This window comes from Dipodomys spectabilis, unplaced genomic scaffold (genome assembly GCF_019054845.1).
Source record: "Dipodomys spectabilis isolate Male_0828 unplaced genomic scaffold, ASM1905484v1 ptg000095l, whole genome shotgun sequence".
NCBI lineage: Eukaryota > Metazoa > Chordata > Mammalia > Rodentia > Heteromyidae > Dipodomys > Dipodomys spectabilis.
Genome location: NW_024870772.1, coordinates 31347300 through 31362978, shown reverse-complemented (window position 1 = coordinate 31362978; position 15679 = coordinate 31347300). Strand labels below are relative to the sequence as shown.

At 43.5% G+C, this 15679-nt stretch overlaps 1 protein-coding gene across 1 annotated transcript in view; it reads left to right on the top strand.

The window, feature by feature from the left end:
* Nucleotides 1-15679, top strand: part of Flt3 (fms related receptor tyrosine kinase 3) — an 88187-nt gene that overhangs the window by 48316 nt on the left and 24192 nt on the right. The window contains exons 10-15 of the mRNA XM_042685494.1: nt 9939-10042; nt 10627-10735; nt 11001-11179; nt 12639-12739; nt 12827-12959; nt 13041-13145. Coding sequence (XP_042541428.1) covers nt 9939-10042; nt 10627-10735; nt 11001-11179; nt 12639-12739; nt 12827-12959; nt 13041-13145 — 731 coding nt within the window. The remainder of the gene's footprint in view (nt 1-9938; nt 10043-10626; nt 10736-11000; nt 11180-12638; nt 12740-12826; nt 12960-13040; nt 13146-15679) is intronic.

Below are 15679 nucleotides of genomic sequence, written 5' to 3'. Positions count from 1 at the left end.
GTTGTTCCATATAAATTTTTGGACTGTTTTCTGTATTTCAGTGATGTACGTCATTGGGATTTTAATAGGAATTGCATTGAATTTGTATATTAATTTTGGAAGTATCACCATCTTTACTATATTAAGTCGGCCTATCCAGGAGCATGGGAGGTCTTTCCATTTCCTAGTGTCTTCTGCAATTTCTTTCTTTAACTTTTTATAGTTCTCATTAAATAGTTCTTTTACATCTTTGGTTAGGTTAATTCCTAAATATTTTATTTTTTGGGAGGTTATTGTGAATGGGGTTGCTCCCTTTATTTCCCTCTCTTCCTGTGCGTTATCAGTGTATAGGAAGGCAACTGATTTTTGTGGGTTTATTTTGTATCCTGCTATTTTGCCGAAGTGACTTATGATTTCTAAAAGTTTGGGGATGGAGTTTTTGGGATCGTGGAGGTATAGTATCATGTCGTCTGCAAAAAGGGATAGTTTCACTTCTTCTTTCCCTATGCGGATCCCTTTAATGTCTTTTTCTTGCCTTATTGCCCTGGCTAAGGGTTCTAGGACTATGTTGAAGAGGAGTGGAGACAGTGGACATCCTTGCCTTGTTCCTGTTTTTAGGAGGATTGGTTGTAGCTTTTCCCCATTAAGTATAATATTGGCTATTGGTCTGTCATAAATGGCTTTTATTGTTTTTAGAAATGTTCCTTCTATTCCTATTTTCTCCAGAGCTTTTAGCATGAATGAATGTTGAATTTTATCAAAGGCCTTTTCTGCATCTGTGGCGATAATCATGTGATTCTTGACCTTGGCTCTGTTGATATGCTGGATTACATTTATTGACTTACGTATGTTAAACCATCCCTGTGTCTCTGGGATGAAGCCTACCTGATCATAGTGTATTATTTTTTTTATGTGTTTCTGGATTCTGTTAGCTAGAATCTTGTTAAGGATCTTTGCATCTGTGTTCATCAAGGAGATTGGCCTGTAATTCTCCTTTTTGGTTGGGTCTTTGCCTGGTTTGGGGATGAGTGTGATATTGGCTTCGTAGAATGAGTTTGGGATAGCTCCCTCCTTCTCTGTTTCTCTGAAGAGCTTGAGGAGTATGGGTATTAGTTCTTCTTTAAAGGTCTTATAGAATTCTGCTGTGAATCCATCTGGTCCTGGGCTTTTTTTTGTTGGAAGACTTTTGATAGCTTCCTGTATCTCATTATAGGATATTGGCTTATTTAATTGGTTAACTTCTTCTTTGCTCAGTTTGGGTAACTTGTATTTCTCTAAAAATGCATCCATTTCCGCCAGATTTTCTTCCTTTAGAGAGTATAGCTTTTGAAAGTAGTCTGTTAGAATTGTTTGGATATCTTGGGTACGTGTTGTGATGTTTCCCGTGGCATCCCTAATCCTATTAATATGGGTTTCCTCTCTTCTTTTTTTAATTAATCTTGCCAACGGGCCATCAATTTTGTTTATTTTTTCAAAGAACCAGCTTTTTGTTTGGTTTATTTTGGTTATGGTTTTCTGATTTTCTAATTGGTTAATCTCTGCTCTCAATTTGGTTATCTGGCTTCGTCTAGTAGCTTTAGGTCCCATTTTTTCTTGTTTTTCTAGCTGTTTTAGTTGCAACATGAGATTATTTACTTGGTCTGTCTCCATTCTCTTGATGTGGGCACTGAGGGCAATAAATTTGCCCCTCAGGACTGCTTTTGCTGTGTCCCACAAGTTTCTTTGTGAGGTGTTTTCATTTTCATTGAGTTCTAGGAAATGCTTTATTTCTTCTCTGATCTCTTCTGTTACCCAGGCCTTGTTAAGGAGTGTGCTGTTCAATTTCCATGTATTAGAGAAATTTCTGCGGTATGCTTTGTTATTGAGAGCTAGCTTGATTCCACTGTGGTCAGATAGGATACAGGGGATTATGTCGATCCCTTTGTATTTGCTTAAGTTCCTTGAATGAACTATGATATGGTCTATTTTGGAGAAAGTTCCATGAGCTGCTGAGAAGAATGTGTACTGTGTTGTTTTAGGGTGAAATACTCGGTAGATGTCAGTTAATTCCGCTTGAAGTATGGCCTCACTTAATTCGGTAGCTTCTTTGCCAATCCTCTGGTTGGTAGACCTGTCCTTTGGTGAGAGTGGCGTGTTAAAGTCTCCTAGTATTATCGTATTGGGATCTATTTTATTCTGTAAGTTTGAGAGCATTTGTTTAACATATCTGGGTGCACCGATATTTGGGGCATATAAGTTGATGATGGTTATATCCTCCTCTTGGATTGTTCCCTTTATTAATATGTAATGTCCGTCCTTGTCTTTCTGTACTGATTTTAATGAAAAGTTTATTTTGTCAGATATCAGGATAGCTACACCTGCTTTCTTATTGGGGGAATTTGATTGGTAGATCCTTTTCCACCCCTTCACTCTGAGTTTGTTTGTATGTTTGGCTGAGAGGTGGGTCTCCTGAAGGCAACAGATGGATGGGTCTTGTTTTCTGATCCAGTCCTCAGTTCGTTTTCTTTTAATTGGCGAATTCAGCCCATTTATATTAAGAGAAAGTATAGAGAGATGCATTGTTGTCCCTGCCATTCCGTTTTCCTAAGTTTTTCTTCTTTCCTTTCCTCCTGTGCTTGCTCAGTTAGACTTTGAGTAATGCCTGTTTGGGGCAGGTCCCAGTTCCTGGTTGCTTTCTTCAGGTTGTGTCCCCCCTCTTAGAATTCTTTGTAATGCTGGCTTAATGTTTATGTATTCATTTAGTTTTTCTTTGCTATTAAAAGTTTTCAGTTCTCCATCGAATGTGAATGCTAGCTTTGCCGGGTATATCAGTCTGGGTTGGCAGTTATTGGCTCTCAGGGCTCGTATGGTGCTTTCCCAGGCTTTTCTTGCATTCATTGTTTGTGTGGAGAGATCTGCAGTGATTCTAATTTTTTTCCCGTTGTAGTATAGCTCCTTCTTCATTTTTGCTGCATGCAGGATTGTTTCCTTATTATTCAGATCCATCATTGTTACTATTATGTGCCTAGAAGTGTTTCTCCTGGGATCTTGCTTGTTGGGTGTTCGATAAGCTTTTGTGATGTAGTTAAGATGGTCGTTTTTGAGGTGGGGAAAATTTTCATTGACTATCTTGTTAAATAGGTGTTGCATTCCCTTGCTCTGGAATTCCTCACCTTCGTCCACTCCGATTATGCGAAGGTTAAATTTTTTAGCATTATCTGCTTGCTCTTGAATTTCCCTTTGGTTTAATTTGAGTGATTTTTCCATATCTGTCACTTTTTGGTCCAGTTGGTGTATTCTGTCTTCTGTATCTGACACTCTACCTTCCATTTCATTCACTCTGTTGACCGTGGCTTCTATTGTGGTTTGCATGATGGAAATGGATCCCTTTATGGATTCAATGTTGGTTCTCAGAGTACTGATCTCACCTCTCAATGAGGTGATATCAGTATGCATTACCTCTAATTTGGCGTTTATCTCACTTCTTACTGAGGTTTGTGCAGCTTCTATTTTTGCATCCAATTTTTGTTTGATATCCTGTATATCTTTTGATAGTTCATCCTTGTGCTCTTTCAATTTCTGATCCATTTCTCGCTTTATTTCTTGAGTCATTGCCTCCAGCAACCCTTGGATGTAGTTTTTGTCTTCCATTCCTGCTTTGCTCCCACTGGGGCTCTCCCCTGCGTGGCTGCTGGCTTTTGAGGTGAGCTTGCTGTCCTGGGTAGTGGTAAACCTTGTGATTTTTCTCTGTGATTTTCGCATGGGGGTTCAGGAGACTGCTCTTCAATCTTGTTTTGGTGTGTCTGTCTTTGCTTGGTTGCTGATTCTCTATTGGTAGAGAGAGTCTGTGTCTGATCTGGATTCTGTTGGGAGCCTATTTCCAGCTGCTATTCACTTAGGATTCTCAGCTCTCTGCTGTAGCAATTCCCGCCTTTGGAAGGGTTGAGCAGCTTAGACTGCTTGTGTTTGCTCCTGCGGGTGCTCTTGGGAAGATCAGATGCTCTGGATGCACTCTCCCAAATACTGGAGTCTGCTATGGGCTCCTGATGTGTTTTTGTTTGTTTTGGGCTGGTTGTGGGCTTGAACTCTAGGTTTGGGTGCTGTCCCTCAGCTCTTCAGCTCAGGGCTGGCACCCTACCATTTGAGCCACAGCCCCACTTCTGACCCTTTTTGCTTTGTTCAGGCGCCGGTCCCCTGGCCTGGTTCCGGCCCCAGCCTGGAGCGCGCTCGTTAGGCCTGTGCTAATGTGTATACCACCTTGGTTATGCAGCCTGGAGGACACAGTTCAAATTTCTTCTACTGTTGGTAGTCTTGACCCAGGGGCACTGTTCCTGGCTTGAGCATTTAAGCTCCCTTCCCGGGGCGCTCTTGCTCTGGCCTGGCCAGCAGAGTGTGCTCCACCGGCTGGTGGGGCTCTCGAACAGTTCCCAGTTTTAGTGGGTCCTGTGGTCCGGGTGTTGGGGTAGGGAGTCTAGGTCAGGGTCTGGGGATTCCCTCCAGCTCTGGTCTCCCTTGATGGATTCCCTGTCCCCTGATGGGTACTCACCCTGTAGGTCGTCAGTTGTTGTTGCAGTCCGTCAGTTGTTGTTGCAGTCCGAGTTCAGTTGGGGTGGTTGCGGGCTGGGTTGGGCGGCCCCCCGCCGGGTCGTTGCGATCGCGACAGGTCCCTTTGTGGCGCTGCTGGTGCCGGGCGGCTTTGGCGGGATGGAGCCTCTCCGCTCCGGTGGAGAGTGATGGGTGGGGTGGGATCCTCCTGGAGACTCCCGGCTGGTAGGTTTCTCTGTTCCTGGCGATCTGCTGTTCTGCAATCCGGTACCTGGTGATCTGCAAGCAGCCCCCTGTGTCTCTGTGGCTCCGGCAGCCCCCGCCGGGCCGGCTGGCCGGCGGCTTGGCGCACTGCCGCGCGGCCAGTAAAGGTTGGGGGAGGGGTCTTCGCTCTTCTCTGTTCTGAAATTCTTCTTTTCCTCTCTTTCTTTTTTTGTTATTTTCCACCTCTGGTTTTTCTCTGAGTGTTCGTCTTTTTGTTGTTGTCGGTCTCTTGGGGAGATTAAAGGTTGGAACTCGAACTCTCTTTTTGGTTGGAGAGAGCTGTGGCGTTTCCCTACTGCCCCGTCGCCATCTTGAGAACTCCCCTCACCCTATCATCTTAAAAAGAATTTTTTCCCCCCACACTGTTGGGAATTGAAGTTGGGTCTTTGCACTTGCTAGGCAAGTGTTCTACACCTTGAGCCACAACTCTGACCCTTTTTTGTCTTGGTTATTTTCAAGGTAGAGACTTGCTTTATATCTGGGTCAGCCTCAGATGTTGTCCTTTTACTCATGCAGGGATGACAAGCTTGTACTACAGAACTCAGCCATTGGTTGAGATGGAGTTCTCTGAACATTTTTGCCTAAGCTGGCCTCAGAGTAGCAATCTATAATCTTCATTTCCTGAGAAGCATCTCACCTCTACTTTTACAAGATCATAGCTCCCTCAGCACATGCTTTCTTACATTCTGCCATCGGATTTGACCCAAAAATCTCTTGCTCTTTAATTTTCCAAATTATTGGAGATAAGTCTCATGGACTTTTCTCCTTTAGCTGACTTCAAACTTCAATCCTCAACTCTCTGCCTTCTGAGTAGCTAGAATATGCAGGGCACCCAGCATTCTTTGCTCCTTTTTTTTGGGTCCGGTTATGGGGCCTGAACTCTGGGCCTGGGCGCTGTCTCTCAGCTCTTCAGCTCAAAGCTAGCGCTCTACCACTTGAGCCACAGTGCCACTTCCAGCTCTTTTCATTTTTGCTTATGTGGTGCTGAGGAATCGAACCCAGGGCCTCAGGCATGCGAAGCAAGTGTTCTACCACTGAGTCACCTTCCCAGCCCCTACATCTTTTCTTTGATCACTTAATGCTGCCTTCCTGAAGTCTGAGGATGGCACTCAGCTAGGGTTTATCTTCTCTCCTGGCTCCCAGGTCACCCTTGGGCTTTTCCTGCAATCTTGATATCACTTCTATGCCATCAGCTGTTTCCTCATTTCCATAAGTAGGTCAGGGTGAGAAATCTCCCCCTCTTTACTTTAATCTCCTCCTTCTTTTCCTCTTCCTCCTCCTTCTGCTCCTCCTCCTCTTTCTGCTCCTCCTCCTCCTTCTGCTCCTCCTCCTTTTCTCTTCCTCCTCTTCTTCCTTCTTCTCTTCTTTCTCCTCCTCCCTCTCTTTTTGTGCTGGCACTAGAACTTGAACTCAAGGCCATACACTCTGGCTTAGCTTTTCCACTCAAAGCTGGTATTCTATCACTTGAGGCATACCTCTACTTCTAGCTTTTGGCTAGCTGGTTAACTGGGGATAAGAGTCTCTTGGATTTATCGACCCCAGCTGGTTTTATAGCAGGATCTTCAAATCTTTTCCTTCTGTGTAGGTAAGATTATAGGTGTGAGCCACCGCAGGCTGGTTCAATCTTCTTGTTCAATCTTCTTTTTTTTTTTTTTTTTTTTGGGTCCGGTCGTGGGGCCTGAACTCTGGGCCTGGGTGCTGTCTCTCAGCTCTTCAGCTGAAGGCTAGCGCTCTACCACTTGAGCCACAGCGCCACTTCCGGCTTTTTTCTTTTTGCTTATGTGGTGCTGAGGAATCGAACCCAGCGCCTTGAGCATGCAAGGCAAGCGCTCTACCACTGAGCCACCTTCCCAGCCCTCTTGTTCAATCTTCTTAACAAAGCTTTCTTTCTTTTTTTTCTTCCCTCCCTCCCTCCCTCCTTCCTTCCCTCCCTCCCTCCTTCCCATCCTTCCTTCCTTCCTTCCTTCCTTCCTTCCTTCTTTCTTTCCTTCCTTCCTCCTTCTCTCCCTCCTCCCCTCCTTTCTTTCTTTCTTTTTTTTTGGTCAGTTGTGGGGCTTGAACTCTGGGCTTGGGCGCTGCCCCTGTGCTCTTCAGCTCAAGGGGAGCACTCTATCACTTGAGCCACAGCGCCATTTCTGTTTTTCTAGTGGCTTACTGGAGATAAGAGTCTCACGGACTTTCCTGCCCAGGCTGGCTTTGAACCATGATCCTCAGATCTCAGCCTCCTGAGTAGCTAGAGGTACAGGTAGCTAGTAGCTACAGGTGTGAGCCACTGGCACCCAGTGTCTGCCTGCCTGCCTGCCTGCCTGCCTGCCTTCCTTCCTTCCTTCCTTCCTTTCCTTCTTTCTTTCTTTCTTTCTTTCTTTCTTTCTTTCTTTCTTTCTTTCTTTCTTTCTTTCTTTCTTTCTTTCTTTCTTTCTTTCTTTCTTTCTTTCTTTCTTTCTTTCTTTCTTTCGTGGTGCTTTGCATATGCTAGTCAATTGTCCTACTGTTGCATTACACCTCAACCCAACTGTTAGAAACTCTTGATAGGTCAAAGAAATGAAATTCTCTCATCACCATACCATATCTTATAAGATGCTGAGGGCACCCACAGACCATGAGAGTTAGCACAACATGGGCTCAAAAGCTGCAGCTTTCTAATTGTGAAGTTTTATTTTATTTTCTCTTCTTTCTTTCTTTCTTTCTTTCTTTCTTTCTTTCTTTCTTTCTTTCTTTCTTTCTTTCTTTCTTTCTTTCTTTCTTTCTTTCTTTCTTTCTTTCTTTCTCCCTTCCTTCCTTCCTTCCTTCCTTCCTTCCTTCCTTCCTTCCTTCCTTCCTTCCTTCCTTCCTTCCTTCCTTTCTTCTTCTTTCATTCATTCTTTTTTCCTTCCTTTTTCCTTCTTCCTTTCTTTGTGGCAGGCCCTGGGTACTCTCCCTTAGCTCCGTCTTTTGACTTTTTTTGATGGTTGATTGGAGATAAGAGTCTTATAGAGCCTCCTGCCTGGTGTGGCTTCAAACCACAATCCTCGGATTTCAGCCTCTGAGTAGCTAGGATGACAGGTGTGAGACACCAGATCCCGGTTCCAGTTGTGTGTTTGAATTCTCAGACCAACTAGGACTCTACTCTTGCCTTCTTTTTCCATATTCAGTCCAGTACTTGTAATTTTGTTTTTCCTGTGCCTGCCTCCTTCCCCATTTTCTCTATCTTAGACAACACATATCTTGTCATATTTCTGAAACCTCAAATCTGAACTTTTACTTCTCCTGTGGTAGGACTTCCTATACTCTACTTATAACTACTTTTTTTTTTTTTTTGAGACAGGCTCTTGCTGTGTAAAATCTTGACTGACTCAATGCCAAGATTATAGGTGTGTACCACACGTTCAGCTCCCATAACTGCTTCTTTACTCATCTGCATTTACCACCAGGCTGTAAGTTCTACAAGAACAGAAGCCCATTTTTTTTTTTAACTTGCAGTCGGTTCTCAACTATATTTATTTGTTTGTTTGTTTTCTTGTTTTTTTGTGTGTAGTTTTTTTTTTCCAATCCTGGAGCTTGAACTCTGGGCCCCAGTGCTCTCCCTTAGATTTTGTGCTCAAGGCTAGCTAGAGTTCTACCACTTGAACCACAGCTTCACTTCTGGCTTTTTGTGGTTAATTGGAGATACTTGTTATCCATTGAGCCAGTCACCTATACCATTTGCAGCTGGCTTTAGGCCTGGCTTTTCTTTCTCTGTGGATTTTTCCTTTAATTTTCATCTAAAACCAACTTGTGTGAGAGATGTAACTCAAGCCCTTGTTCTGTTAAATTTGCTCAACTTTTCTCACCTACTTTCTCCTGGGCCTTCCTCCATCATCTCCATATTCTCAGTATTTTAACTGTTCTTCTCCTGTAGGTTTTTTTCTCTGTAAATATATATTTTTTTCTAGTCATGAGGCTTGAACTCAGGGTCTGGACACTGTCCCTGAGCTTCTTTTGCTCAAGGTCACATTCTACCACTTGAGTCACAGCACCATTTCCAGCCTTTTCTGCTTATGTGGTACTGAGGAATTGAACCCAGAGCTTCATGCATGCTAAGCAAGCACTCTACCACTAAGCCATATTCCTAGCCCCTCTGTAGGTATTTTTAAATTATTGTTATGAAGATAATGTACAGAAGGGTTGTAGTTACATAAGGCAGGTAGCAAGTACATTTCATTTGGGACAATGTTACTCCTTCCCTTACTTCTCCCAGTTTTATCCTCCACCCAGAAGTTATATGGTTTGTTTTCAACAGAGTGTCTAGTGAGCACCATTGCTGCATTTGTTCATCCTTTGTCCCCCCATTTCTGTGCCTTATCTTATCCTCCCAAAGACAGATAAACCAACAAGAAAAAAAGTTAAGGACACAAAAACAGCAACAAAGCAAAAAAAAAAAAAAAAAAAACCCTCTTGTTTCCATTTGCTGGAGTTCACTTCAGTAAATATTATTTTATATGATCTGAGGCATATAGGCATTGTGCCATTGTGTTCCTCCCCTAAGAACTTTTGTAGGGGTTTTTTGCACACTTGAACTATGATGTTTTCGAGGATAGGAGCTGGAATAGTTGGGATCAATTTTAAATTCCCCCCAAATATCCATTTGTTTAAAGTTTCTTACTCAGAGTGGTGCTGGGAAGAAGCAGAACTCTAAGAGGTAGGGCCATGTATATGTGTGTATGTCTTGGAGGGGGACTGGGTCTTGAATTTAGGGCCTGGGCAATGTCCTTTAGCTTTTTTACTCAACTGGCATTCTATCACTTGAGCCACATCTCCACTTCCAGGCTTTTGCTGGTTAACTGGAGCTTAGAGTGGCAAAGACTTTTCTTCCCTGGCTGGTTTCAAACCATGATCCTCAGATCTCAGCCGTCCAAGTAGCTAGGATTACAGGTGTGAGCCACCAGTCCCAGAAGAGATGGTCTGAAAAGGTAGACTCCAAATTTGCATTGCTACCAAGTTCTCAGAGGATATGAATGCTGATGCTAAGGCTGCCTACCCATGGACCACATTTGAGCAGCAAAGGTGTCAAATACTGATGCTTCCTTGTTCCATGAAGGCTGGCAAGTGGGGCTAGCCTCATGGAAAACCCTTCTCATGAGCATTCTTTGTAAGAATTGGTAGCACATTTGTAAGAATCAAGCTAAGTCCATCTTTAATTCTTTTTCAAACAGCGTATCTAAGTTTTGCAATCACAAGCACCAGCCAGGAGAATATATATTCCATGCAGAAAATGATGATGCGCAGTTTACCAAGATGTTCACACTGAATATAAGAAGTAAGTTAAATTGTCAATAATTTCTCTCTCCCCCCTCTCTTTTTCTCTGTCTTTCCCCACTCCCATCCCTTGGTGCCAGTCCTGGGGCTGGAACTTAGGGCCTGGGAGCTGTCCTTGAGCTTTTTTTTTTTTTTGATCCGGTCATAGGGCCTGAACTCTGGGCCTGGGTGCTGTCCCTCAGCTCTTCAGCTCAAGGCGAGCACTCTACCACTTGAGCCACAGTGCCACTTCCAGCTTTTTTTTTTTTCTGTTTATGTGGTGCTGAGGAATTGAACCCAGGGCCTCATGCATGCAAGGCAAGCGCTCTACCACTGAGCCACCTTCCCAACCCAATGTCCCTGAGCTTTTTAGTTCAAGGTTAGAACTCTACCACTTGAGCCACAGCTCCACTTCCAGCTTTTTGGTGGTTTATTGGAGATGAGACTCACAGATTTTCCTGCTCAGACTAAAAAAAAAAAAAGTTTTGTGGCAGATGGGAGGGTGAGAGGACCTCTCAGGAACACACAGCTTTTCCTGAAGCAATGTAAGAAAGACCAACATTACCTGAACTTATTTGGCATTTTGTTTCTGTTGTTTGTTTTTAGGGAAGCCTCAAGTGCTAGCAGAAGCATCAGCAAGTCAGGCGTCTTGCTCCTCGGATGGATACCCCTTACCCTCGTGGACTTGGAAAAAGTGTTCAGACAAGTCTCCCAAGTAATCAGACTCTGACATTTCTTGTAATGGAAGGGCATAAGGCGCTTTGACCTATTGCTTCTTTCTCATAAATACAGATTGAGAAAAAAAATGAATGCTTACCATGCTTACTTCCTGTATCAGATGTAATTAATTACCTATGGCCACTGGTTGTTCCCTAGAACTTACCCCAGATGAATGTTGTTTGGATCTTCACTAAAGCTTAGAAACCTAATTTTCCATCTAACCACAGTCCTGCCTATCTGATTTTGCCATTTCTTTTTAGTTGCACAGAAGAAATTACTGAAGGAGTTTGGAATAAAAAGGCTCACAGAAAAGTGTTTGGACAGTGGATAACAAGTAGTACACTAAATATGAGTGAGGCTGTAAAGGGGTTTTTGGTCAAGTGCTGTGCATATAACTCAGTGGGCACGTCTTGTGAAACAATTCATTTAAACTCACCAGGTATGCCGCAAATTCTTCCTTCCCTTCTTTCCCTTCTTCCTTCCTTCCTTCCTTCTCTCCTTCCCTCCCTGTTTCCTTCCCTTCCTTTCTTCCTTTCCTCCCTCCCTTCCTCCTTTCTTTTCCTTCCTTCCTTCTTTCTCCCTTCTTTCCCTCTCCCTTCCTTCCTTCCTTCCTTCCTTCTCTTTCTCTTTCTTTCTTTTCTTGTGCTGGCACTGGGGCTTGAACTCAGTACCCAAGTACTGTCCCTCACCTTTTTTCACTCAAGTCTAGTGTTCTATCACTTGAGCCACACTTCTACTTCCAGCTTTTTGTTGCCCAGGCTGGCTTCAAACCTTGATCCTTAGATCTCAGTCTCTTGAGTTGCTAAAATTACAAGTGTGAGCCATCATGGCCTTGGTAACAATTTCTATTGTACTACTCTCCACTGGTAGTTCCTCACTCAGAATTTAGTCCCTGTCCTTGCCTTATACTGGGGGAATTTTTACAAGGAAGTATAGGATCAGAGTATGAGAATAGAGGGCTTTTTTGAGTCAGGTGAGAATTCCCCTGATGTATCCTGTACAGTTTTGCATTTAGGGATGAGTTCTATTTACTGTTATTCTCAAGTTACACTTCTGGTATGATAAAAATCCACTGTAAGAACCAACTTAGATGAGGCAGATTTAGTCATTTGGCCTTTCTATTATTTCCCCATTTCTTAATCTCCTTGTTTACCTTTAACTTCCTGTTTTATAGTTTGACTTTGCTTTGTAGAGCCCTCCTAAATTATATTACATTGAAACAAACCATCTACATTAATAGTTCAAATTTACTAGAACCAAAAATCTAAGCTCTTGCCAGATATTGGTGGTCCACATCTGGAATCCTAGCAATTCAGGAGGCTGAAATCTGAGGATCACAGTTCGAAGCCAACCTGGGCAGAAAATTCCTTGCGATTCTTTTCTCCAATTAATGAGCAAAAGGCTGGAAGAGAGGGGTATGACTCAAGTGGTAGCCTTGAATGCAAAAGCCAAGCCACAGTATGAGGTCCTGAGTTCAAATGCTAGTACGAGCGCAAAAACAAACAAAACAACAAAAAACAAAAGAAAAGAAAAAAAATTAAGTATTCCATGTTCATAGAAGGAACATTATGATTTCTGAACATCAGGTATTTTAAGGAGTCTGATTTGGGCTTCAAGGACAGGTTTGAATGGGTATCATTCTAATAACTCAGGTAAATAGTTTTTTTCTTTTAAATGCATTCAGAATTGTTTCAGATTTTCTGGAAGAGAACTTATCCCTTAGAAAAAGGTTGTCTGATTTCCTGTGGGGAGCTGATTAACATAGGGCTGGCAAAGACTGAGCATAGTGGTCACTCAAACAGGAAGTGAGAGATTCTCATGAACAGTGTGCTATGTCTAATTTTGCGCAAGAATTCTGTCTCATTACCTCATTACCTAGTGATGCTCTCTTCTTACAGGACCTTTCATCCAAGACAATATCTCCTTCTATGCAACAATTGGCCTTTGTCTTCCTTTCATTATTGTTTTAATCATGCTGATTTGTCACAAGTACAAAAAGGTAAAAGTAAGAGCCAACGTGCATGACTGTTTGGGTGATCTGCAGAACTGCCTGGCTACACACTGATGCATTATTTCATCTCTGAAGCAATTTAGGTATGAAAGCCAGCTGCAAATGGTACAGGTGACCGGCTCATTGGATAACGAGTACTTCTACATTGATTTCCGAGAATATGAATACGATCTCAAATGGGAGTTCCCAAGAGAAAACTTAGAGTTTGGTAAGTGCTGAACGTTCCTACGGCATTGCTTCTTCATTGGAAAACCATTCTGACGCACCTCCTTCTCGTTTATCTTTGCAGGAAAGGTTTTGGGCTCAGGGGCTTTTGGAAAAGTGATGAATGCCACAGCCTATGGAATTAGTAAAACAGGAGTCTCAATCCAGGTGGCCGTGAAAATGCTGAAAGGTACAGTACATGCTGCGGAGTAGCATCAACAACAATGCACAAGAATGAAAAGTAGCTTCCTGCTTGTCTCTTTTCCATACTTCTCTCCTTCCTGTTTTTATTTTTTGTTTGTTTGTTTGCTTTTCCTGCTGGTACTAGAGCTTGAACCTGGATGTTGTCGCTGAGCTTTGGTGCTCAAGGCTAGCAGCCAACCACTTAAGCCACTCTTTGATGGTTAATTGGAGATAAGCGTTTCACTTTCCTGCCTGGACTGGCATCAAACAGTGATCTTCAGCTCTCAGACTCCTGAGTAGCTAGGATTAAAAGTGTGAGCCACAGGCACTTGGCTGTGTCAGTCTCTTTTCCATCACTTCTCTCCTTCCTGGTGTGTGTGTGTGTGTGTGTGTGTGTGTGTGTGTGTGTGTGTGTGTGTGTGTGTGCTGGAAACTCAGAACCTAGACGTTGCCTGTTAGCTTTATCCACCCAAGGCTGGTGCTCTACCACTTGAGCCACACCTCTACTTCTATCTTTTTTGCTGGCTAATTGGAGATACGAATCTTATGGACTTCCCTACCAAGGTTGCCTTCGAACTGCAGTCCTCAAATCTCAGCCTCCCGAGTAGCTAAGATTACAGGCGTGAGCCACGAGTATCTGGATACAAAAGTCTCTCTCATGCAGCTCATCCAAACTGGGCTTTCCCACTCCCAGCTTCCATCACAGCTCCTTCTGCATGATGATCGGGGAGGGATGGTGAGAGGCCACAGGCCACAGATCTAGGTGAACCTTTGACACTACAATCATTCCAACTCCTCAAAAGCTCTTCCAATCAGGTGTCCTGCCTGTTGTTTTCTGGATCCATCCTCCTCTCTCCGTGTCCATCTCCTGTTCCATTGCAGTAGCCTTCAAAGCATCTGAGCTGTATCCCCAACCTCTTGTGGGGGCATTCTATGCTGCAGTCCAAGTGACAGTCATGAAATGCAAAGAATTTTCATTTGCCTCCTTAATATTTCCAGTGGCTTTCAATTGCTCTCACAATGGTTCACACAACCTGGAGTAATTTGGGCACTGTGAAACCTTTCTTCCTCTTGTTCTCGCACACCAGCATGCTGACCTTATTTCAGTTCCTCAGAACACCATGGTCCTCCCACTCCAGCGTCTTTGCACTGGTGGATCCTTCCACCTGCTCTTCCCCTTTCACTTAGGTACCTCCCACTCTTTTATTAGACCTCAGCTTAAGGGAAACTGCCTCAGGAAAGCCTTCTCACACCACCGACAAGCTCACTCTCTCAGCAGCAGAGCACGTGCAGTAGAGCATGAAGCCCTGGGTTCCATCCCCAGCTCCAAACATAAATGGAAAAGATCTCCAGCAGTATGTGACCTAAAATCTCTGTAGACGTTTCCCACAGAATTGATCATAATTATAACATACTTGTTCATCTTCCTTTCATTCTCTCTCTCTCTCTCTCTGTTTCTGATACTGGGGCTTGAATTCAGAGTCTGAGTGATGTTTCTTAGCATTTTCACTGAAGGCTGGTATTCTACCCTTTGAGCCACACATTCACTCCCTTGTTTGTGGTGGTGAATTGGAGATAAGAGTCTCATGGACTTTCCTTCCTGGGCTGGCTTTGAACCACAGTCCCCAGATTTCAGCCTCGGTGTCCAGACTCACTTAGGATTATAGGCATGAGCCATGAGTACTCAATTAAATTTAATGTTTTTGTTTGTCTTTGTGCCCATCCTGGGGCTTGACCTCAGGGCCTGGGATCTGTCCCTGAACTTTTATGACTGAGGCTGGCATTCTACCACTTGAACCACAGCTCCATTTCCCACTTTTTGTTGTTTAATTGGAGATAAGAATCTCACAGGGAAGGTGGGGGAGCTGGGAAGGTGGCTCAGTGCAGAGTGCTTGTCTCACATGCATGAAGCCCTGGGTTCAATTCCTCAGCATCACATAAACAGAAAAAGCTGGAAGTGGCACTTTGACTCAAGTGGTAGAGTGCTAGCCTTGAGCTGAAGAGCTGAGGGACAGCACCCAGGCCCAGAGTTCAAACCCCACGACTAACAAAAAAAAAAATCCTACCTGTTTTGGATTTGAACCATAATTCTCAGATTTTAGCCTCTTGAGTAGTTAGGATTACTGGGATGAGTTTGACAATTTTTTAAATTTTTTATTTTTTTGTCGGTCATGGGGCTTGAACTCTGGGCTTGGGCACTATCCCTGTGCTCTTCAGCTCAAGGTGAGTACTCTACCGCTTAAGCCACAGCACCACTTCTGGTTTTCTAATGGTTTATTGGAGATAAGAGTCTCATGGCCTTTCTTGCCCAGGCTGGCTTTGAACTGTGATCCTCAGATCTCAGCCTCCTGAGTAGCTAGGATTATAGGTGTGAGCCACTGATGCCTGGCTAATTTGGCAATTTTTTTTTTTTTTTTGGTCTGGTTGTGGGGTCTGAACTCGGGGCCTGGGCACTGTCCCTCAGCTCAAGGCTAGCATTCTACCACTTGAGCCAAAGCACCACTTCTGGCTTTTTTTCTTTTTGCTTATATGGTGCTGAGG